General features: G+C 44.9%; 1 protein-coding gene across 5 annotated transcripts in view; it reads right to left on the bottom strand.

Annotated features, from left to right (window-relative positions):
* Positions 1–24,616, bottom strand: part of LOC146209818 (sulfotransferase ssu-1-like) — a 37,296-nt gene that overhangs the window by 4,966 nt on the left and 7,714 nt on the right. Inside the window, exons 1-3 of one of the 5 annotated variants that reach the window (XM_084604226.1) lie at positions 12,037–12,108; positions 10,604–10,796; positions 3,764–3,913 (exon numbers count right to left, since the gene is read on the bottom strand). In XM_084604226.1, coding sequence (XP_084460352.1) covers positions 3,764–3,913; positions 10,604–10,788 — 335 coding nt within the window. In that variant the 5' untranslated portion in view covers positions 10,789–10,796; positions 12,037–12,108. The other 4 variants (XM_084604219.1, XM_084604211.1, XM_084604204.1 and 1 more) reach the window with 4 other exon arrangements.

Below are 24,616 nucleotides of genomic sequence, written 5' to 3'. Positions count from 1 at the left end.
TGTGGCGTACTGAAGAATAAAGATATCCCAGCAAGCTGGTGAAAAGGCAGAATGAGCCTTCCACACAAAATGCAAAAGGTGAAAAAGATCGCATAAAGCCTTATCAGCCGTTAACGGTGACATCGGTATTGTACAGAAAAACAATGCAGGCCATCAAAGATATATTACAAGGGTGGACTGCGGAGGAGGAGGTACTAGCAGAACTGCAGAACGGCTGCAGACAAGACTTGACATGACGGTAATTTGTTCGCAGGCATTGAAGTCGCGGCAATGGAAGGACTACCACTGTGAATGGCGCTTTTAGGTATCAAAGGGGCTTACGATAACTTAAACCACGCTCTGATGTGGCGAATTCTGGAAAAAAGAGGGTATAAGCAAGGAAACTATAAGTTTATTGAAAGAGATTTTCAAGGAGAATAGTGTACCTGCGAAGTGGCCGGCCTTGGTTGGTGCACAAAGGGTTGCGGTTAAAAGGGAACTTAGGCAGGGGTGTCCGTTATCACTACTTCTGTTCCTGATCTACATCAGAGAGATGGAATGAAAGTTCAACGGATTCATGGCGGAATAGGTGCGAATTGAAAATTAGCTGCATACAGGAATTGATACATGCAGATGATATTGTTTTCTAGCTGATAGTCAGAAAGGCCTCCAAGACCTGGCAGATAGTTGTTTAAAAGAGGCAGATGTTCTGCGATTAACATTTAGCGCCGAAAAATCAGGAGTGATGGTTTTTTTGCTTAGCCCGGCACAATCACGCTACAAAACTTAAAGTTACCTAAAGCTGAAGCATACAGGTACCTTGGTATTTCTATAAACGATGACACATACTGCATTCGGGATCACAGAGAGGAAATTGTAATAAAAGCAACAGTTATGAAAAATAGCGGGCTCTGAGGATATAACAAATATGAAGTTATTTGAGGAATCTGGAACGGCGCAATGGTATCATGCAACCTTCGACGTTTGCAAACGCTGTGCTGGGCTTGGGACCTTCCACAACTTCGGAGCTTGAAATAAAGCAAGGAAAATCGGCAGACTTGCTTTGGGGCCACATAAGGCTGTACAAGGTGGTATGTGATAGTCGACATTCTAAGCGCGGGAGGCGAAAAGTAAAGTGCCCTATGAAGAACACTTGAGGCGAATTAAAGAGGAGAGCTGGGTGGCAAATATATTCAGGTACCTGTACCGGTGCAGTACTGATATGATATGAAAGAGAAGAATTTTGATGACTTGTAAATGAATTCAAATGTAATGGGGAAGAAAACGATAAAAAAAACTACCTTGAAAAACAAATGTTAATCCTCCGAAAATTTCCGATGTCAAAAGAAAATGCTGAACAAGTCGACGATACAGCTTTATAGGACGGCGAAAAATAAAATTGAAAGGGAAACTTTTTTTGACATTTCCAAAGGTAGTGGTGTAGTTTTCGAGGCTAGGGCTGGGTGCTTGAGGACTAACTGCCACCGGCAAAATGCAAAATATGACTGCACAGATGGCATTTACTTCTACGTCGTGGTAGCGATGCAAGCAAATGGTTGCATCACTAACACGGCGTAGTTTTACTTCTAAACATTGCTTTTTAGAACTGCAATTACCTTCCACTCATACACTGCTCCCATTGAGTAAATGGTTGTGCCTTGGCAGGTATTCGCAGAACTAATGGCTTACATTCTGCATTTAGTCTCAAGCGAAAGTAATAGGAAATCCCTGCTCACACGAAATGACCAATCCCTGACAACGTTCTCTAGCTATTTCCATTTAGAGCCTGCATGCTTTTTGCCAGCAAAGTGCTAAGTAGCTTTAGAGTATCAGACAACAGCTGCTACAGAGTTTCTTTTTACTTACCGCCAATCGGTTCTGCAGAAATATCCGGGAAATTCTGGCTGATACAAGTAAAGCTGTTATTGTATTTTATTGTTTCTTTCCGCCTCCATTTTCGAAATGATTAGACTATATTTGTTATCTTTTATCATATTGTGAAAACAGTTGCAAGCTATTGTCGTATCCGTGTCCATACTTTAGAAGAATTGAAAATTGTGAACATTTCCTACAATGATTTTCAATGGTATCGAATCATGGTCACGGCGGCCGGTTTTCGACGGAGGCCAAAGCAAAATTGCCAGTGTGTTGTGCGATGACAGTACCCTTGAAGAAGCCCAGATGGTCAAAACTTCTGCAGCCCTCCACTACGGCGTCTACCATAGCCTTACCACACCCTGTCACGCGCTGCCACGCTATTTTTCTTTTCGGTCGTTTTAACTTGTATTTTTGAGCTTATTTTTATTTTTGTACGCATTTTATGTGTTTTATATTGCTACGGACGACAAGGAAGAAGAAGCGGGCAGTGGCGCGGGCAGTGGCGCGGGCAGGAGCGCTCGCGCTAGGCCCACGAACATTCATTAAACGTCATCTACCATCGTCATCGGTCATGTTCTGTCTCCTGTCTTCATCGGCTTGCCGCTTCGTAACATTTGGTTGGAGGTGCGGCGTACGACATCCCCATCCTCGCCTTGGAGCATCGAAGCCATCTTCAAGCCGGGACCATCACCGAGGGCCCAGGGACATCGCCGAGCAGCTTCGCCCCAGCCCTTCAAGCCCAGACCTGAACAACTACCACCGCCCAGCCCCCTGCCCGGACCTGAAGACAAGGAGAACAGACATACGAATCAGAACCGAGACGAAGGACCCGAAAGACCCGAATGATCCGAAGGAACCGATGGACACGAACACGCAACCCCCGCCCAAGCTGCTCGACGTGACCTGGAGCCATCGGTCCCATGGACTCTGGTGACGGATGGTTGACAGCTCCAAGGGAAGCGGATCACACACGCATCAGACATCGTACCGGCAAGCCGTTCTATTCTTCCTTCTTCCTCTTCATCTTCAAACATACAGACACGCCCATCACGCCATAAAATCATTAACATCGCTAAACTTCCTCGTCCACGATCGGGACGATCGCTCGGTGGCCCCGGGTCATGTTACGGACGACAAGGAAGAAGAAGCGGGCAGTGGCGCGGGCAGGAGCGCTCGCGCTAGGCCCGCGAACATTCATTAAACGTCATCTACCATCGTCATCGGTCATGTTCTGTCTCCTGTCTTCATCGGCTTGCCGCTTCGTAACAATATTATTAATTTCAGTATTCGTTACTGTTGCACCTTATGTAGAGCGCAGCATATAAAAATGTTTGTCACTTTCAATAATATTGTAGGAGCTAACTTTTAATTTTAATAATTTTTATGAAAAGTGTGTTATGAGCATTTTAATTTTTATATTTCTTTTGTTTATAATGCAAGGACGCAGCTTTTTCTCCGGCCACCTTCTTCGCCTTGTAAAGTTGCGAAATAAAGATACTTTGATTTATTGATTGATTGATTGATTGATTAAATGATTGATTGATTGATTGATTGATTGATTGATTGATTGATACTATACCCTTTAGGACGTCAAACCTAAAAACCAAACCAATGCAAACCATGGATTGGTGATTACAACTATATGCATATATATATTTCTGGTGTTCTGGTTCCTTTTTAATTTGGATCTGTGCTCTTTTCGCAGTGGCCGTATGTGGTTTTCAGTATTGAGAAATCTAAATAAATACTTCGGAAAACTGAGCACGTGTGAAGGTATACAGAGCGATGATTGGGTCAAAAAATCAGAGACATATCGTGGTGATGTGTGTAAAAAGAGCGCTTATGTAGCTTCCTGATTTCAGTGTGTACTTCAACGTCTTTATAGGTGTGCCCTTAGATCACTCACCTCGCTTTCGGGTTGATGGGTTGCCTGGAGTAGTCGAAGTGCGTCTTCATAAATCGCGGCGGCGGCATTCGCTCGAGGTAGGTGGTACCAATCATCTCCGGGTACGGCGTGCGCATGTGGTAATCGGCCGTGCCCATGGCACTCTCTCCTCTGCGTTAACCACCACAGACACAATTCGTTGCAGTGTCAAGTGTCTACACTTGACACTACGCTGCCGTAACGAAGCTTTACACACATCTTTGGCCCTGCAAAAGCTTCTCAATAGGCTGAGGAATCAAGACGATTAATAGTTCCTTGCAGTGCTGTCGAAACGATTGTTGTCGGAATTAAGTACACCAGGTGTGAGCGCTACCTCCAACAAAAAATAATGTTAGAAGAAGGTAAAAAGAGCTTAAAAATATTTTTTTCCAGAATTTAGTGAACAATTGCATGGACGCTGAGCTATCCCGGAGGCTCGCCCGATGTGCCGAGTGCTCAGTGACCTAAGACATTTGCGGATGGGCCTCAAGCAATCTACTGTATACTGTATCTTAGTGTACATATTTCTTTTATTTTTACCTACCCTTTTCTTTCTCTCTATCGCTCACCTTTTTGATTTCCTCTACCTCTTCCTCACTATCCTTTTATTTCCGCCGCCCCAGTTTAGGTGCTTCAGATAGCAGATACCGGGGCAATTTAGTGAGGTGGGAGAGTCTGTGAGTTAGGGAACAGCATTCGGAGATAAGGAAAGGTTGCCATAACTCCAGCTCGAAGTAGAGCAGAAAGTTGGGCGATTGAATTATTCATGATTAAACTTGGCGCCAGCGTAAATAGAAGACGACGAAGATGAGATAAGCGGGACAATCGCCGAAATTGTACCGTGTATCTCTTGTGTGTCATCTTCTATTCACGCTGGTACTAAGTTCAAACATGAAACTGAAGCTCGGTATCAGCAATAGTGATTGCGGGTGCTTTCGGGCATTGATTTCATTGCCTTGCCAAAAGCGGAAACTTTCGGCATCACTTACGCAAATTTAATGACATAGCCCCTCTTTATAATCTTTGAACAGCACAAGAATACCATATCACGTGGAAACAGATGACGCCTAACTGTTAAATCTGCATTAGTAGCTTTCCGACAGTATACCGAGAATTATGCTGTCACATGTTTCGCCGTCCAAAGTTAGGCGCCTCCTAGTACATGCGCCGGCCGCGTAGACGCAGAGGCGATTCGCAAGAGTGGTCAGTCACTTACGGAGTGGTGAGCTCACCTAAGCGGCGTTTTGTTTGTGTGTGCGTGCATGTGTGGGTGCGTGCATGCGTGTAAGTGCGTATGTGTGCGCGCGTGCGTGCGTTTATAACAAGTTATGACATTTAAGTCCTCCCTCCTGTTTTGTGGGTCGTGTGGTACGCTGTTTTTTTTTTTTTTTTTTTGGTGCGCAGAAGGATAGTCAATGGTGTTTTCGCTAGCAATTATCGAATTTCACAGCTAAATGTCCACTGAAAAAGCTATTAAAATGCAGTAGTTACATTCGAGTCTTTACAGTCCTGAACATCGCGCGTATAGCGATTACAGACATTCTGCTACAAATTACAAGAGTGCGGGTCCGATCCAAGATACGTAGGTAGCAATTCTCATACAGGAGAAATGCGGAAATGTTCTTTAGGATTCCGTGCGCATTAGATAACCTCTGGCGGAGGAAGCAAATCATGTTTTCTACTAATCGGGCTTTTAACATCATGTATGCGCATTATTGCAATCTCTGAATGGGCGTATAGACTGAAAAGTTGAAGCATTCGCGTTGAGACCGACAATTTATCCTTAAAAAGAGCTATAGTTTACCCCTTCCTCAGCAGTCATGCAAATGAACAAAACACCTTGCACTCAATCTATTTCAATAATAAGCTCGTAAGTACAACATAGCGGCGTTCGTGTGACTGTTACGCCAAACATCTAGTCCTACCGTATAGAGCACGAGGTAACGTGAAATGACTCCGTGTCGACAGACGTTTCAATTGAAAATTCTGGCACAGAACGCTTGCACCTCGGCTGTCGCAGCACATCACTTTCACAAGCATCCTTCGTGTGGCGCCATGTGCGTACTTAAAAAAAAACACCAAGAGGAAAGAACAAGATCCGGTCGCACCAAGGGGTGAATTAACACATAAATATTTACATACCCCGTAGCGGTTAGGATTAGACATCAGTGAAGAATGCGTTTACTTTACAATACTTCAGTCGTGAATGCCTAGGAAAGCGAATACAACAACACATGGCACTTAGCATGGAAATAATAAATTACATTTACACGTTGATTATATGAGCACCTAAACGACTTCAAGTGATGATGCGAGGTGTCCAGTGCTGGAAGCGCTGAAGTAAAATCATGCAAAATGAGTGTGGCAAAGTCCAAGAATTAAATGGCTGTGGCTGAGAGAAAACCAGACACTACTTTAATTACATTAAAATACTGACTTACTCTTAGGAAAGTCCTTATCCCATGTGTGAAGTGCATGTGAAGCCTTAAACGAGGAAGAGATGCAATATTAGGAAAACAAATCCCCCAAAGCGTTTGCTATTCGTGAATGGTATTATAACACCTGAAAACAATAAACGCCGCAAGTTTAAACATGCTTAGAGTGCACCCTATTTTTTTAATTGGAAAGAAGCACAACTGACAAGTTTCATTTCTTATCAGAACATATCTGCGGGCTTGTTGATGAAACATGTTTTGAAGAACAACACAAACAAGGACGCACTAGGCAAGGAGAGCGACAAACACAGCGCTGACTACCCACCGACAGTTTTCTTTTCTCAATCTGAAACATTATCATAAACACATGACCAAAACGAAATAAAATTAGCAAAAAGAAAGAAAGAGAAAAAGAAAGAAATCCTGACATTCAGGATGTTAACAGCTCGAACAACAAGTGACAAGAGAGGGAAGGGACACAGGACGAGCGCTGACTCGCAACTCGACGTTCATTCTCTAAACCCGCCATGTAAAAGGGGAAAGCAAAGAAATAAAAAGCACAGAAACCATTAAAACACAACAGTTAATAACCCGCCCAGATATGCGCATAACACCCTCAAGCACTCCCGAGAAACGCCACCTTCCAATCGCAAAGGAAAACAGTCGATTTGCTGACGCAATTCTGTTGATCCTTTGCTTTATGGAAAGCTTCAACAACTTCCCGTGTCTTATGATCTCTGTGGGTGTATAGCACACATGTGTGAATAAACTATTCAGTGTAACAAAGAAAAAGTCCATTGCATTCTAAAGTTGTGAAAAGAGATGTTATAGAGCTCCCTCACTCATACTACGTCACGAAAATGTGGTGGCGCTGTCGTCGACAGTGGCTTTCGCTTGGTAGGAAAAACATTTCAATCACTTTTGCCTACAGTGATTGAGAGGTGGTTTACTGCTGTCGGAAGAAATAAAGCGCCATGTCTTGTAGTTGCGTAGCCGTGACATGTCTTGGAAGGCGTAGGAAGGAAAGGTTAGTAAGCTTGCACAAATTTCTTGCCGACGAAAGCCAGCCGGAAACAGCGGTCCGCCGCGGTGAAGCGCGAAGGCTGGATACCGACGGCAGCTCATCGAATATGCGGCAAACACTTCCTCCGCCAGAGCGGCCGGCTTGCTCAAAGGTTGCGAATAACTCAGGTTCCACCTAAATTACGACACGGAACGGGGTCTTGGTACTGTTTTGACGCGGGGCGAACGCTCAAACATATATAGACAAGCCGGTTAGTATATTTTTTCTTTGTTGGAACATGCGTAGATGTGCTTACCTATCTAAACAATTCCTCAAACACATTTTATTTTTACTTGGATAATTCTACGTGTTCATAGCAAGCTGCTGCTCGAGCGATCGTCGTTGAACTCCTCGCCATGCATGGCTAACCTTCGCCATGTTCACCACGAATGATTTCAATCTATTTCGTGATGAAGATCACCACTGAGGATCTACAACCGCTCATATTCTCGACCGGAGCTGCATTCTTTTTATACCGAGTGGTTTTAGTACTATTCATAGCAGTTAATTGTGAATGCGAGCTGTAGGGTTGATTATTGCCGAGCGGCATATGTACACATTACTCAGACCTCTCTGAGCATCACTACACTAACTACGTATTACATGAAACACTGTTTCATTCTGATTTTATCCTACATTGAAACGCTTCCATGGTGGCGGCACTGCACTGGGTCGCCTAAGCTGGTACGGAACGAACGCAAGCGCTGAAACTTATAATTGCAATGCGAGCTAAAAGAGGTAATATCAGGGATTAAATAGACCAGTTGCAAAACATACAAGTCAATTTCCATGTAGAGCAGACATTCCTGCACAATTGCGGCATAGGCTTACTGAGGGGTAATAGTCGGGAGAAGCACTACTGGCACATCGCCTGAGGGCAGAGTAATTGCCGCAGCCCTCGCCTATTCATCTCAGCAGACCCTGTGTGTGCGTATTGCCGCCCCACTATTACTTTATCCCCAAGCTTCTTTCTTTGTCCCCCAGGGTGGCAGTGCTTCCTCTTTCATTCCTGCGTCAAGAATGTCCGAACACCTGTTCTCGCACAAGGGACTGCGCGAAGGGGACTGCATCTGCATTGACTGCAGTAGATACATGCGCTGAACCTAATTTTTGTTCCTGACTCAGGTTCTGCCGCCATCGTGCATGAATTTCTGCATCAAGAGAAGTTGGCTCGTAGGTTTTGCAGCTGGTCTTTTGCGAACGTTAACGCTGACAGCCTCCGAAGAACCCAGCAGATACAACGGCGAGCAGCGCGGTGATTTCAGCAAATATCGCATGGATAAGCAAATCGGTGCGGTGCCAAGGCGACGGTCTTTGTGCTTTACAACGACAATCATTTGTCGCTCGGTGCGAAGAATCATCAGAAGGAGCAATGATGTTTTGAACAGAATACTTCGCACGTTCGTTTGCGCGAGCTGCTTACGTGCGACAAAAATCACAGTTTCCTTCCTAGACTGAAAGTAGATGTAAGCATCCAAAGCTTTCTAATTCTAGATGCGTTCAGTGCTCAATTTTTTGTGCGAAAACAGAAAATAGATAATGACGCTGCGCATTTATCCCGGTGGGCAGCAACGCCTCGCTTGTGGGCCTTAAACCCACTCTCCGTCTTGTACGGCGTGCGATACCGGACGCTGCACGCCGTGGACGTGAAGTTCTTCCATGTGTCGTTTTTGTTCTCACCGCTGAGGCTCCCAAAACACTCACACATTCTTGTTTACATGCGCTTGACAGAATGCGTGTCGACTCGATTAAGCGAGAGAAAGAGCAAGTTTTGAGTAGGAAAGGCTGGCGGTTTGCTCTTTTTCTTTGCGTCTTGCCTCTAGCTTTATAAGGGGACCCGACTCAACTTTTGCCGGAATAATGCAACGCTCCTGAGCAGATGGTTATTTTTTTCTGCCAGAAAGAGCCCTCACGTCGCAATTAACACACTCTTGACAAGCTTGGCGACAGGGCTGTTCCCGTGCATTTTGCCTACCGTGGGATCGCAGAGGACTACAGGGCCACCTCGGTCGCCTTGTTTACTTGTAAACATGGAGGAGCTCTATATATTCCTGTTCGATACGCTCTCTCAGAACATCATACTTTTGCAGATTCAATTCTAGCTTTCTACAACATGCAAAAAAAGGGTGTTTTCCACCGGGTTCCCTATCGATCTTGTTACTTCTGTGGCGGAGTCTGCCTTGTAGAAGAGCATATGAAGAACATCAAGACCTGATGAAAGAACCCTAAGTTGTGGCTGTAATTTCCTATTTACACGAGATTCTGAAGTGCAAAAATGTTGGGAAAGAAGTTGGTTCCAATGGGGCGTTTTCTGCGTCTGATCGTCTCGATAGCTTGTACCGAGCTGTGAAAGAGTACAGAGGCGAAATTGTGAATTGTACAACACGCCATCCGCACCACTTCGTTTCTTGCGAAAAAGGTAGTGCTGCAAAAAAGGTAGGAAAAAGGTTGCGAAAAAGGTAGGACGCTGCTGCGTTAAGAAAGAATAAAAGAACATTGTTATAAAATTCTAAAAGTATTGCCTGGACACCCTTGTATTGACTGCGCGGATTGTGATTAGGCGCAAAGAAAAAGATTGTGTGTGTGTGTCGATTTACCATAAAACATTTCAGATCTCACAAAAGGAGAACAAAATCACGAGGGAGATTATCGAGTAAGACGTGATGTTGGGCTACTGGGTTCATGGTTATAACGAAACAGAACTGCACGAAGGAAACGGGACAAGAAGGCACGAACACTGCGCTTTATGTGTGTGTATTCGTGCCTTCTTGTCCCGTTTCCTTCGTGCAGTTCTGTTTTGGAGATTATCGATGGTCAAAAATATTTATATAGGGAAATGCGTGTGTCTGTACCGCTTCAGTTTTACTGCTTCGAAAACAGTCACTTTTGGGCGACTGGTCATCCTTGCTGATTGTACCGAGTGCGGTTGTTGTTAATCTCCTTATTTTCTTTTTCCTAATTTTTTTCGTTCTGTCTGTTTGTTCTTCCTTTTTCCTCATTTCTTCTCTTCTTTCCTAGTGTTCCTTCTTTTTGTACGTCACTTTTTTTCTTCCTTTTTTTCTTTCGTTTTGTGCGTGCATTGTTTTTATTATTCTTCTGATCGGGGAAGACGAAAACTATCATTTGCTATTCGGCGCTGTGTTTACCCTTCTTGTTGTCATTGCTTTTGTTCGTGCTATTTTTTCAGGCAAGTTCATGTCTCAGTTGATGAGATTGTCGAACGAAAAGAAAAAGCTTTTGTCCCGGCACTACTAACGAATATAACAGCATCGGAAAACACTGCCTTTCTCGGAAAATCAGATTCTATGCATGGTATATCATTACCTGTGCAGGATGAGCTGTATGATCTGTTCCAGCCAGTTGTTGCCGACTTTGACGTAGGAGACCATGACGATATCGCCGCCTCGAGGCATGTACGAGAGAGCCTGCCGCACATTCTCGGCCGTGTAGCCCGTGGAATACTTCAGACTGTCAATGATGTGGTACACCGGTACTTGCTTTGGCCTCATCGCTTCACCTGCAGAGTGTATCGGGCATGGTATCGCAAGTTTGGATTCATAGCGCGATACGGACACATTAGGCTTACAGCTACTGGAAACACAAAAAAATTGATTTCGAAATGTGGGAAAAAAAACAACATATGCCACAAAACGATCGACATTTTAAACGGGTACTCAGCAGTACAATAGCAGACAAGGCTTCGTAAGCTCGCTGTACAGATAAACCTCTGCCTTAATTTTACTTCATTTGGTTCTTATCCTGGGCACTAACTTCACAATATGATTTTCTTTGCATTCTCACTCTAATCAAGCGCTGCACCTCCGTCTGTATCGTATTCCATGCCCTGTGTATAATAGCAAGATAGCGTAGCTATCAAAAGCCGGAGAAGCAATATTTTGTGTTGTGGTCGGCTGCAAATTTCAGATCATTTTCACAATGCACCAATATGTAAAATTCGGATATTAAAACTAATTTTTTCTTACGGTGGATGACATTCTTCTTCATGACATAACTGTTTTAGATTGCCATTGAGTACGAGAAAACCCTAGTTTGCGAGACCTAGCCGTGTGAAGACGACAGCAGCAGATGAAAGGGTTTCTGCCGCTTACACTAGGGTCCGGAAGTTGCTCTGAAAAACGTAAGCCGACTGCTTGGTCAATCTAACTTAGGTACGTTTTGCGCCATTCGATTGGTATCGTTCTGTATAACATCTGACAATAAACCAGTAAACACAAAATATCGGAAGCATCGAAAACTAACATGTCGGAATCGGAGAGAAACCGATTCAAAGCGCCCGTCTGAAATGTTTACAATAAAATGATTGAAGAGGGCATGTCGAACCGTACAGATGGTATGCGCTAGTGCATTCCCAAGCGAAGAGCGTGCGTCAGTTGCCGCTGCAAAACCAAAACAAAAAATCCACATTGCAAGAGATCCCACCCAACTGCTCTCTACTACGAACTGTTCGCCTCTGCTGCAAGCCGGATATCTTGTATGGGGAACTCCCTAGTTTTCAGTATGCTACTAACTTGAGTGGAGCACGATATTCCAGGATGCGGAGTCAGATTATGTCGTACAGGCTGGACGACAAGACGAAGAAGGAAAGTAAGCGTTGACGCAGCTTTTTGCTCCGCGGTGAAGGCGAGAGAAGACAAGAGCTGCACGTGGCAAGTGCAGCTGGGAAACAGTCAAAGGAGCGCATTCATTCCACATGTATGGAGGGCCGGAAAATGAAGACAGCGATAACACGCACTTACGACAGGGAGTTCTGCCTCGGTCGGAGTAGCAGGACAAGCGTAGATAGCGCGTATTTTAGCGTTGCTGTGACGCCGATTACTCCAAAGGGAAAGGGGGGGGGGGGGGGGGGGGGGGGGAGGGGGGGAGGTTACTATGAATTGGTGTGGACTTCGTCCATGTTTATCGTAGTTGCCCTCGGTGTAAATGTAATTTTCACTGAGGCACTTATATGCGCAAGATTCTGGTTCCAGCTTTCCGCGTCTTGTTGCGACAAAGAGAGGTTGTGAACAGAGTGTGTCCGCGCCAACTGTCAATTATCAATAGCATGTGTAATTAATATAGCAGTTGAATAAAGACACGTGTAAATACTGTAAATAATTCAGCTTGTGAAACTTTTAAAAGACTGGCAAGTTTTTAATGCGAACAATTTCACAGCTCATTAGTGGCGTGTGTAGAGCGTTTCATCACAGTGTGGACAGGACCAGTCCGCACGAGCTACCAATCATCATTTCCATTGTTTTATTATTAAAACAGTGGATTAATGACATATGTAAATAACATAAATAGTTAAGTCACCTAAACGTTTTAATGACTGGTTAACATTTTAATTATAATGGGAAGCATTTTTCACCGAAATTCTCACCTCCCTTTGCTAGTATTCGGCGGCACAGCGATGTTAAAAGAGGGTTATTGACGCTTGCAGCAATCAATAACAGATTTTATTAAGGACATATGTATATAGTATAACTACCTCAGTCGGTGAAATGCTTAAATGACTGACTGGTTTTTAATGCGAAATAATTTCTTGGCTATAAGTTCCGTGGCCAGAACATGTCATCAGATGATGTAGACAGACCATTGTTCGCACGAACAATCAGTCATCAATTCGACCGGTACTAACCATTTCACTTGATTAAGGACGCGTGTAAAAAGTGTAAATAATGAATTTTTAGTGAAACGTTGAAATGAATGGTTAAATTATTACCTGAACGAATGAAGCTTGGGCCGGGAGCTGTGGCCAGCGTCCAAAGAAGTGTCATAGGAACATATGCACAGGAATAACCACGTATGTTGAACAAATTTGGTATCATATCAAAATCAAGTACGGCCCACTTTATGGTGACCTCCAAATCTCAATGGGTCGTACTCTAATTTCCCAAAAAAACTTTGACCTCATGAGAATTGGACCAGAACCGATGTTAACATGATTCCAGTACGACCAACTCACTCGTGAGCTCCAAGAATATCTGGTACACTCTAAAAATGGTGATTTTCTTAATCGTTGAAATTTTAATTTGTTCGAATTTGACCGATAGTGGCGTCTAACCAGAGCTTAGCTCACTCTGTGGGTACTTGCAAATTGATATCAGCAGCCCCAAAATTTCGCCCCATGGGACCACCGAAAACTGATTTGGTCCGAATTAGACCAAAATTGTCGCCTAAACTAATTTGAGTATCCGACATTCAATGGCGACTTTAAAATTTGCTCAGGTAACCTTCAAACGTTGGCCCCTAAAACCCCGAAGTTCGACTTCATCTAAATTAGACCAAATGAAACAGAAACTCCCCAACAGTAGTAAGTCACAAAACGTAGAACTCGTTAATAAACTAAGCATGGAACTCGACATGTTTTCGCAGTTTTGCACTTAGGCGTGTCTCAGTCTATCCGTGTAATTTTTTTAAAAGTACGAAATATATTCGATCTGATCTGGTTTTCAATGGTCGGAACTACATAATGACTACAATGACGGTCTGAAACCTAATCACGCTGTTTGCTTCATACAACATATACTTTGTCTTCTCTGCTTTGCCACCCACTGCGGCAAGAGGTTCGAAGTAGGGGCTGAGTCGGCGCCGGAATGCAGTTCTTTTCGTCTGCAATATCCCTGGCAACACTCCTGGTCTGTCGTTTCACCTAGTGCAAACTCTCTCAAATCTAAATGTAAGAATTCACTCTGCAGAAAGTCAGCACGCGAGATCTTAATCTGTCTTCAACTTCATTTTCGTAAAGAGCAAATACTATATACACGACAGAGATAAGTTACTGGTTTTACTTGAACATTACAACTGAGTATCTTACATTATTTCTATGGTTGTTTTTTCTTGGGAAGCAGGGGTAACAGCTTAGCTAAAAGGTGCAGAAACAGGCAAGAACAGAAAACATGTTTTCAGAATACCGCTGCGTATATTTACTTGCTGTTGTCACTTCGTAAACTTTAAAATCATTTCTGATACCACCTCTTTGAACGATGTTATGACATTTGGCTTACATAAGACAGACAAAAAGTATAAACACGCAACAAGGCACGCCTGCTATGGTGTACTTGCAATGAAACAAATTTCTTATAATAATCCGCAAAAATACTCAATAAGTTGATTATAGTAATCACATGAAAATAAAAAATGGCTAAATTTCTGTTAGTACTCTTGTAGCAAAATGTTTGTTTCTTTTTATAGTAGCTATCGAGCTCAATTGATATTTGTTTCCCTTCATGGAGGTCTTCCTCTGTAACGGATGTCTGCGTTATGGTAGATGGGAGTAACTTCATACTTGTGGGTATTGTACAAGGGGAAGTTGGCGCCATCTCAGCACATCACAGATAGTATTTATTGCAGTAGGCCTAGAACAAAACGCGGGAAAAAAGAGGGGAACTGAGAATAAGCGGAGTAGTGTGTAGTCGAGACAATATGTAGGTCTATCAGAGTGTAAGAGAACAAAATATAATCCACTCATGAAACACGATATGTAATAAGCTTCTCTGGATAAAATTAAACAACTTTCAAAATAAGAAGTCTAAGTAGAGTGCAGAAAGAAGGACGCTCTTCCGAAAAGCAAAAATATAACCGTATAAAAACGCTATACCGTACACACAAAACACAATTAAATGAAAACAACAACGACGCACATTTCCCGGAATGTATTCTTTTCACTGCCGAGTTTGACCGCAACAATTATGAAAACAACATGTTACACGCTGTTGTAAAATCCCCTGTTGTAAATATTCCTGCCCTACATAAATAGACATCTTCCATCTGCTTGGTGTAGTCGAAGCAGTATTATTATTATTGAGAATTGAGGTAAGTCATCGCTACTTCTTTCGCCGAAATGATTTTTTTTTTTCAAATTTCGCTGGTTTGATTATTAGTTGGGCTAGCGGACAAGCTGATGATGGATGCTTAGCTTGAAAGCAATGGCCAACATCAACCACAGAGATAATGACACGACGGACAACAAGAGCTGAGACATTGCTGCAGCTGAGAGCAGTGTGTGAGGAAGTGAAAGTGAAAACTCCCATACCGAGGCCAACAGCGTGGGTGTTGTAAACCCAATTACCTCAAAGTGCCCCTAGGCACGGCAGCTCTTGCATATCTGTGCAGCTATGCGCAAAGCTTCAATGATGGCCGTTGAAGTGGGGTGTAAAACTAATGGCGTACGGTTCCAAGTGTTGGTCGTGACTGCTTTTTATACCGTCAGAGAGCTTCCTTATGGATTACGCTGAAACAGGCGATCTGCTGATAACAACTCGCTGTAAAATCCGCGATGACAGAACGCACATTTCTTCATGAGCAGCATTATCAAGGGCCACTCGTAGCAACAGAATGCCTTCTTCTTTCGGTATCAGCAAGTTTTCAAGACGCCGTGCGTCAGGTTGTTATGGTCAGCCGCTTCACTGCAAGCTCTTTTTTTGCTTGTACGAAGCCAAAGTTGGTAATAACAATACCAATAATAATTTTGACTTATCGGCATAAAACATTCCTCCTTAAACATGCATGCTTGTGAACGGAGCTTCTATGAAATTGTGTAGCGTAGGAGCACCTAAAAAAATTTCTTCCTAAAATAATGATCATTAATTTAATTTGCAAGCGGAGGAAGACCAACTTACCGTAACTCCGTACCTTAGAACTGAGTCGTATAAGCTCTTAAGCATTTTGCTTATGCGTGACTCAACGATATCAAGGAGTGTAGGTATAGTATAATGACTTCAAGGTTGTGTGCTATTGAATGTAATGGGTATTTTTGCGGTCAACTATAGCAGTAGGGGTATACAGGAACCATTTCGAGAACATTTACAATGAAAAAAGAAGTTACATTTGGAATTTATCACGACTATGTATGTTGTGCGAGCGTGTAGGGCTTGTTTTTGCTGCATAATGCATAAGAAGCACACACAAACACGAGGGCAATGCTGCACTGACAACTATATTGACAAGAAACCGCACGTCTTCTCCCTTCACTTCACGTCTGCAGCCAACTTCTTCCTTGTCTTTAATATCCTGCCGGTTTGCGCAGAAATTCTAATTCATTCTTCAACAAAACCACTGAAGGCATACTGACACATTGGTCTCCCAAGTCACAGATTGCAAATGATTCATAAATTTCCCTTGCTAACTTGGGAGACCAATGTGTCAGTATGCCTTCAGTGGTCTTGTTGTAGAATGAATTAGAATTTCTACGCAAACCGGCAGGATGTTAAAGACAAGGAAGAAGTTGGCTGCAGACGTGAAGTGAAGGGAGAAGATGTGCGGTTTCTTGTCAATATAGTTATTAGTGCAGCGTTGTCCTTGTGTTTGTGTGTGCTTCTTATGCTTTGTGTTGTTACCTGCTCTGCTGCCTTCTTCCAAGGGATGTGTGACCAACTAGCTCAACGTTCGACTTTGTTATTGCTCATTTGGAACAACTTCGTAGTTAACGCTGTTTAAGCGGCGCAGGACTTTATAGGGCCCGAAATAACGGTGTAGTAGTTTTTCACACAAGCATTTGTTGCGCACGGGGGTCCACACCCACACTTGGTCCCCTGGTTCGAAGTGGACTTGCCTGTGCCGAAGGTTATAGTGTCGAGCGTCGGTAGCATGCTGCTCCTTGATGTCCAAGCGGGCCAGTTTGCGGGCTTGTTCAGCCTGTTCAGCAAAATGCGCGGCATCGGGTTCGACCGCTTCATCGCCGCATGGGAGCATTGCGTCCAAAATTGTACGGGCCTCCCTGTCATAGACGAGGCGCAACGGTGTAAACTGCGTGGTTTCCTGCAGCGCCGTATTGTAGGCGAAGGTGACATACGGCAGGATCTCGTCCCACATTTTATGTTCAACGTCGACATACATTGAAATCATGTCCGCCAACGTTTTGTTGAGTCGTTTCGTTAGGCCATTTGTTTGAGGGTGATAAGCAGTTGTCGTGGGATGATTGGTATGGCTAATAGGGTGTCCGGCAGTAGACGAGCTGTAAACGCCTTGCCTCGGTCAGTAATGATGCTCGACTGTACACCGTGTCTAAGCACAATGTCATTCATATAGAAGTGAGCAACTTTGCCAGCAGTACCTCGGGCAAGGGCCTTCGTTTCAGCGTAGTGTTTCAGGTAGTCTGTGGCGACTACGATCCACTTGTGTCCTTCCAAGAATAAAGGAAATGGGCCAAAAAGGTCCATGTCCACTTGCTCGAATGGTGTGAGGGGTGGCTTAATAGATTGGAACATGCCGGATGGCTTCAGCGCGGGTTGTTTTTGCCGCTGGCATTGTAGACAAGTCTGTACGCAATGTGTAACGCTCGGAGTAAGATGTGGCCAGTAATAGTTCAGCCGGACTCGGTTCAGGGTGCGTATTAAGCCAAGATGACCGGAAGTTGGTTCGTCTTGGCAGGCCAGGAGGATTTCGTGCCTTAGATCAGCCGGTATGAATAGAAGGTATGTTTTTGCACTCAATGTAGAATTCTTATAAAGCACCCCGTTGCGGAGGGGTATTGTAGGGTGCCCACCTTCAAGTTGGTCGATGATCAGTCGCAGCTCGGCATCGGTACGCTGTCTGGAAACGAGGTCGGACGTAGTGACTGCTCCGAGGGAGCTATCGTCGTCGGTGGCGTCTGACGGAGGAGGGTAGATAGGAGCGCGGGATAGGCTATGAGCATCGGTGTGCATTCGGCCGGACTCATAAATAACGTCGAAATCCAACTCCTGCAGGCGCAATGCCCAACATGCTAAGCGACCGCACGGGTTCCTTAAGTTTTTCAGCCAACACAACGACTGATGGTCAGTGATCACTCGAAACAGTTGGCCATAAAGGTACGGGCGGAACATGGCAGCGGCCCATACTACCGACAAACATTCTTTTTCGGTGATTGAATAGTTCTACTTAGCACGGGAAAGCTCACGGCTGCCGTAGGCAATTACTTTGCCGACCCCGTCTTGGTGCTGAACTATAACGGCACCAAGGCGCCTTGCTCGCATCCGTGTGTAGCTCCGTGTCGGCATCGTCGTCGAAATGTGTCATGATCGGGGGGGACTGGAGCCGGCGTCGTAACGCGTCGAAAGACATTTGCTGCTCGGCGCTCCAGGAAAACCACTGGATTCATAAGCAATGATCAAGTAAGTGAAAGCAGGAACCCCCGACCTGAGGCCGGCATATCGGATGTAGCAAACCCTGTTACCTCAACATACACATAGAAATAGACGCCTACCTAATCTACGCAGCAGCACAGAGGTTCCAGTGACGGCTTTGTAAGTGGAGTGCAGCATTAATGACGTAAAGCTTCACGTGTTGGTCACGGTCGCTCTTGAGCACAGTAAAGGTGTTTTCATACGATTTGTGCTGAAACAGGCGCACTTCGGTTAACTCCTGGCCGTAAAACACAAAGTGGTAAAACTAGGCTACCTTATTGTCATCAGGGTTACTAGCTAAGTCTCCTAGCACCCGAATGCTTTCTTGTGACTATGTACACAGATGGGATCTTGGTATGCTTCAAGACTCCCTTCTCATTGGCCGGAAAAATAAGGTAGCTTTTAGATTGGAAATGAATGTGCATACATACTCAATTCAAAATATTATTTGTTTTTGCTCATTGTCGCGAGACGCACATTTTATCATTTTCTTTGTCGCGCAAGATGCGCCGAGATGTATATAGAAGATTTCGGCCCCTCGCGTGTGTTTCTACAATGTTCCAGGTCATGCCAGACACTATTTGCTGTTTTATATAGATAGTTTTTCGCCGCTTTTAAATTAAGCGTTGAAGGGTGCGACGGGTATTCCTTGTTCGACGACCAACGACATATTGCTGCTATCACCGCCGCCTCGTCGCTCAATTGTTTTGCTGGAGCAAATAAGCCCAATTAAGAGTTGATGTCAGTGCTATGACGTCTGTCCCCTCTTTCCTGCCTACGGCCTTGTCACTAACACCTAACACTGTCAACAGCCGTTGTTCGATTGCTTGATTATAAAACCATGATAACCCAACCATAGAATGCGCCTCTATTTTCTGGTAGCCAATCTTACAAAAACATATAAGATTGAATTTTCCCGTACATGGCAGTGCGTTTTATTTCTAACAGCTTTGGGCGCACGTAAATGACATCACGTTAAGAAAAGGTTAAACTTTCCGCCCTAACTGAAAGAAACAGGAAATTTAGCTTATTGTAGTCAAAGGTAATTATAAATCAGGCATTATACATTACTTTTTCTACAGGACAATGCAAAGATCCGCCCTAACAATAGCTCGTTATTTAAATCGAAATAATTGCTTGGAAATAATTTTTCTCACTCCTCGGTCTGCGGCCGTTTCTATAAGCAGTACATTGTTTCTGTTTGCCATGATTCATTTTAACTCAGTTTGCTGCTTTGTATTGAACTTTGTGTACTTATTATATAGCCTCCTTGTCACCTATAAAACTATGCATCATAATCTTTCCCCTCCCCTTCTAAGTCTGGTGTGGGACTGCAGTATTTATAAATCAATAATGAAATAATTAATTGTTGCGCATAGTGAGTTGCCGTTGCACAGCCCGAGTGAAATTGTCATTCGAACCCAGAAGGCCGCGGAGGCAGCTAAGCGAATTAGCTCCACGCGAGAGGAGAAATCCAGTACAGAAACAAAGCAGAGCCGCCGGCTACGCGCTGGTAGATGCCGCAGAGAGCAGCTGCCCGCTACGTCGAGTAGTGACTCGCCGACCTTGCATGGCTGCGCTCGCATTTCCGGCGAAAGCAGTCGGTGGTTAAAGCTGGAGCCACAAAGGGCGCGTGTTTCTTTGGCACAAGGCATCCGCTGTATCGCGGACAATTTCCGCTATATCAGCCGAACGATTCGTGTCCTTTCTACACCAGCAATAAACTGCAGAATTGTGCCAAAAGGACACCAGAATATTGAAGCGAAAAGCTTCCCTACGAGGGCCAGATCCGAGCTTCGCGTATGCCGTATGCCGTATGCGGTATGCTGCGACCGAGTGACGTCACAGCGAAGGCCAGCTGCGCAGCCCCGTCGCCAAGCTCTGCCGGAATTGCAGATGCAAATAGGAACCCATGCATTTGGAGGGCATCGTAACTATCACTAACCATCACTTACTAGTTAAGGGGTGTTTAACTTACACTATTCAGACATCAACTAGTACTCAGGAACTGCAAGTCAAGGTGAACTATCACTAAGCAATAGTAATGGTTAGACGTTTCGAGACCTCCATAGCCGTCACATGGTGACGTCATCGACCGTGACGTCACATCCGGTCATGACATCATGACTAGTGGTGACGTCTCCAGAAAATTCGCGCATATACGAAGCTGATCCCGACTGCCGTTCTATCCCTGTGTCCGTGCGGCGCCTTCTATTTGGCGCTTCCTCCACAGAACAAATATAGAAATAGACTAAAAAAACAGTTGTCATTCAATTAGGCTGACGTCAATGATATGACGCCACTCATTTGCCACCAGCTATGAGGACCAGCGGTTGTGCAGAAGGTGCTGCGGCGGCGTAGCGGTAGAAGATCCGCCTCGCATGCAAGAGGACCGGGGTTCAAATCCCGGTGCCACGCAATTCTCCACCGGATAAAAAAAAATCCGCGTGTCGATGGAATTGCATAAACAGGTTTGGGGTGCGACCTTATGCCGGTGAACACCTCCGGAAACGCACTTCCTCCCCAGAACAGGAGTTGGCCCCCCTGGTGCAGTAAATGGCCGCACCCTGTCATGAATAGTTCCATAAAACTCTGGCCCTCAGTCACCAGCGGTTACGGAACAACTGACCACGGCGGCGGTCAGACCTGTGACGCAGCAAGTGTGCTAAGAACTTCTGGATCCGCTGGACAGGCCGCCATTAGAAACTGACCCTGGCAACGTTTAACGCTAGGACCCTAGCAGTGAAGCTAGTTTAGCAGTGCTGTTACAGGAACTAGAGGGTGTGAAATGGGATGTCATAGGGCTTAGTGAGGTTAGGAGGCCGAATGAGGCATATACTGTACTGAAGGATGGGCATGTACTGTGTTATCGAGGCTTACAGGAGAGACGAGAACTAGTATATAAGAGAAATGCGCAACAACTTAGACAGGGTACAGGAAGTAACACATACAACAGTTCACGAGCGCAGAACCAACTAGCCCGCCAACCCGCTCTTCTGAACGAGAACTAGGAGTAGGTTTCCTTGTCAATAAGTAGAGCGGGCAATATAGATGAATTCCATAGCATAAATGAGAGCGTGGCAGGCACCGTAATTAGGTTTAATATGCGCTATAAACTGAAGGTTGTACAGGCCTATGCACCCACATGTAGTTATGATGACCAGGCAGTTGAAAGCTTCTACGACGACGTAGAATCGGCAATGTGAAAAGTAAAGACGCCGTATACTGTACTAATGAGCGATTTCAATGCTAAGGTAGGAAAAAAGCAGACAGGAGACCAGCCAGTAGGTGACTATGGAATTGATTTTAGGAATAGCAGGGGGAGTTACTAGTTGAATTATCAGAGCGCAGTAACTTTAGAATCATGAATACCTTCTTCAGCAAACGGAAGAACCGGAAATGGACATGGAAAAGACCTAATGGGGAGACTGAAAATGAAGTTGACTTCATACTGTGCTCAACCCCCCCCCCCCCCCCCCCCATTATGCAAGATGTAGAGGTAATCGGGAAAGTGCGATGCAGTGACCACAGGATGGTAAGGTCCCGAATAAGCCTAAATCTGAAGAAGGAAAGCAACAGATTAGTAAGAAAGAAACCGATCAACAAATTAGCGGTGAGGGGGAGGGCAGACAAGTTCAGGATCTCGCTACAGAATAGATATTCAGTTCTAACCGAGGATGGCGACATTACCATAGAAGCTAGAACAATAATTTCAGAGATAGCATTACTGAGTGCGCTGTAGAAGTAGGCGGTAGGATAGTTAGAGAGGATACCGGTAAGCTGTCTAAAGAGACGAAAGATTTCATCAAGAAACGCCAGAGCATGAAAGCTTCCAATCCAACAGACCACACAGAATTGGCCGAGATATCAAAGCTAATCAATAAGCGCAAGGTGGCCGATATAAGGAAGTATAACATGGAGAAAATTGAGCATGCTGTAAAGAGCGAGGGAAGCCTTAAAGCGGTAAAGAAGAGGTTGGGCATAGGCAAAAACCGGATGTATGCGATAAAGGACAAGGCGGGCAATGTCATCTCGAATATGGATGAGATAGTTAAAGTAGCCGAGGAGTTCTATACAGGTCTTTACAGCAGCCAAAGTAGTCAAGACCGTAATAAGATTGGCGGTAGAGAAGTCAGCCGTTCGACCAGTGACGAAGGACGAGGTCAAGAGGTCATGCACACACCAACAGTTGTGGCGCTTGTCTTTCTTTCCCTTTCCCTTTTCTTTTCATATTCTCTTCTATCAGCTAGAGGCAGCGGAGGTGGCTCCCCCGCCGGGTGGTGCAGTGGTAAGACGCCCGACTACTGTGCCGGAGTACCCGGGTTCGAACCCGACCTCGGCGGCTGCGTTTCGATGGAGGCGAAACGAAGAGGCGTCCGTGTGCAGTTCGATGTCAGCGCACGTTAAAGATCCCCAGGTGGTCGAAATTACTCCGTAGCCTTCCACTACGGCTCCTCTTTCTCTCTTTCCACTTTCACACCCACCTTTCTCCCTTCCCTTACGGCGCGGTTGAGGTGTCCACAGAAAACAAGTGAGATAATTACCGCGCCTTTCCCTTCCTATAAATCAATCATAAAAAAACGGAGGTGGCTCAGCTACAGAGCCACTAGCAGGCCCGCGCCTTTTCTTTTCCTTCTTCCTACAGCCACACAACAACAATAACGTCCCAAAGCGACTCAGGCTATGAGAGGCGCCGTAGTGGACTCCGGAAATTTCGACCACCTGGGGTTCTTTAAAGTACACTGACATCGTACAGCAAACGGGCGCCTTGCTTTTCACCTCCATTGAAAAGTGGCCGCCGAGGCCGGGATTCGATCCCGCGTCCTTGGCAACAGTAGTTGAGCGCTGTAACCACTGCGCCACCCCGGCGGGGTTGCAGTTGCACTGTTTTTTAGCTGTTTAGTCTTTAATCGAGTATTTTTCTGTAACTCATAATTTTGTTGTACTTCTCTGGGTTAGAAAGAACGTCTTGTTGGGCTAGTTGGTGACAGTTCATCGTAAGCTGTAGGCGCAAAAACACACGCGGATACAGGGAAAATAACCGAACGGAGCGCCTCTCACAACTGCTTTATTGACGGAAAAACACACTAATATGTAGTCATCGTACACACAGGGTATACCATCGTGATTCAAGGTAGATATATGTTGGCCGTTAAAATGTTCGACAAACTGGGCATTGTGTTATTTAGCCAATCAGGGAGCACGAAAGAAACATTGAACGGAATAAAGAAGGGTCAAATGTACCGAAACATATAAGGTCTTTATTGTTCGTCGCGCTTTTGTGAGCTATGGTTTTCTGGCGGCGGATTCTGCCAAGAGTAAAGACACAACAGCTAGGAAGGTACATGAGGCACTTTTATTGAAAAGAAAGCAAGCACGTGTGTCAGTGATACGGCGATATCTCAGTACAAGACCGATAACTACTTCACCCGCGCGGTACGTTATCAACCTCAAATAATGACGCTGTTTCTTGTGTGTATGACGGCTAGAGTATATTAGTGTGTTTTTCCTTTAATAAAGCAGTTTTTGAGTAGCGCTCCGTCCCGCTACCTTTCTTAAGTCCGTGTGTGTTTTCGCACCTTTAACTTACGGTTCTCAGGGTTATAAATAAAATATGTTCCCGCTATCGAATGTTCAGACATAACGACCAGTTCACTGTCAAAAGCAGCGCAGTTTTGCTGATATTACAACAGAAAGTTTTGCAACTTTTTTTTTTTTTGAACTGGCGTATGTCTGAAGTTGTGACTGGCGTTTCGTGGTGTAGAGAATCCGGCACGACTATCCATGTACTTGCACGACAAATTAGGAGGCTACAGTCTTTGCACGAGGAATCGCAATAATCCACATACGAAAAAACGCTAGAGTGAGGTCAGATACAGAGTGCCAAGAATTCGGCCGACGTATCTGTTGGTGTGTGCATGTGCCGCAGCACGATGCACGATGCAGTCTCTCAGATCACCAACTCACCACTGCGACGGCGCCTCTTCTCACTTAATCTGCAGCCCGGTTCTCAAAGGGTTTCTCTCAAGAGTGCGGAGCAGAGTCAATAGTTTTCTCCTGAGGGGGCTGGGGCAGGTAGGTCACCGCCGCTTGCGGCGGCGGCTAGCCTGCCACCGAATTTTTATCTGTTGTAGGTCGTCATTGCACCCGCCACCGCTTCGGTGGTGGACGACGGCTGTTGCTGCGGCGCGCGTCTTTCTTTCCCTCTTCCTTTTCTTTCTCTTCTGTCCGC

The sequence above is a fragment of the Amblyomma maculatum genome, chromosome 1 (genome assembly GCF_055883805.1).
Source record: "Amblyomma maculatum isolate TAMU_Amacu chromosome 1, ASM5588380v1, whole genome shotgun sequence".
Lineage (NCBI taxonomy): Eukaryota > Metazoa > Arthropoda > Arachnida > Ixodida > Ixodidae > Amblyomma > Amblyomma maculatum.
Note: the sequence above shows the minus strand (reverse complement) of the source record. Positions and strands in the feature narration are given on the sequence as shown.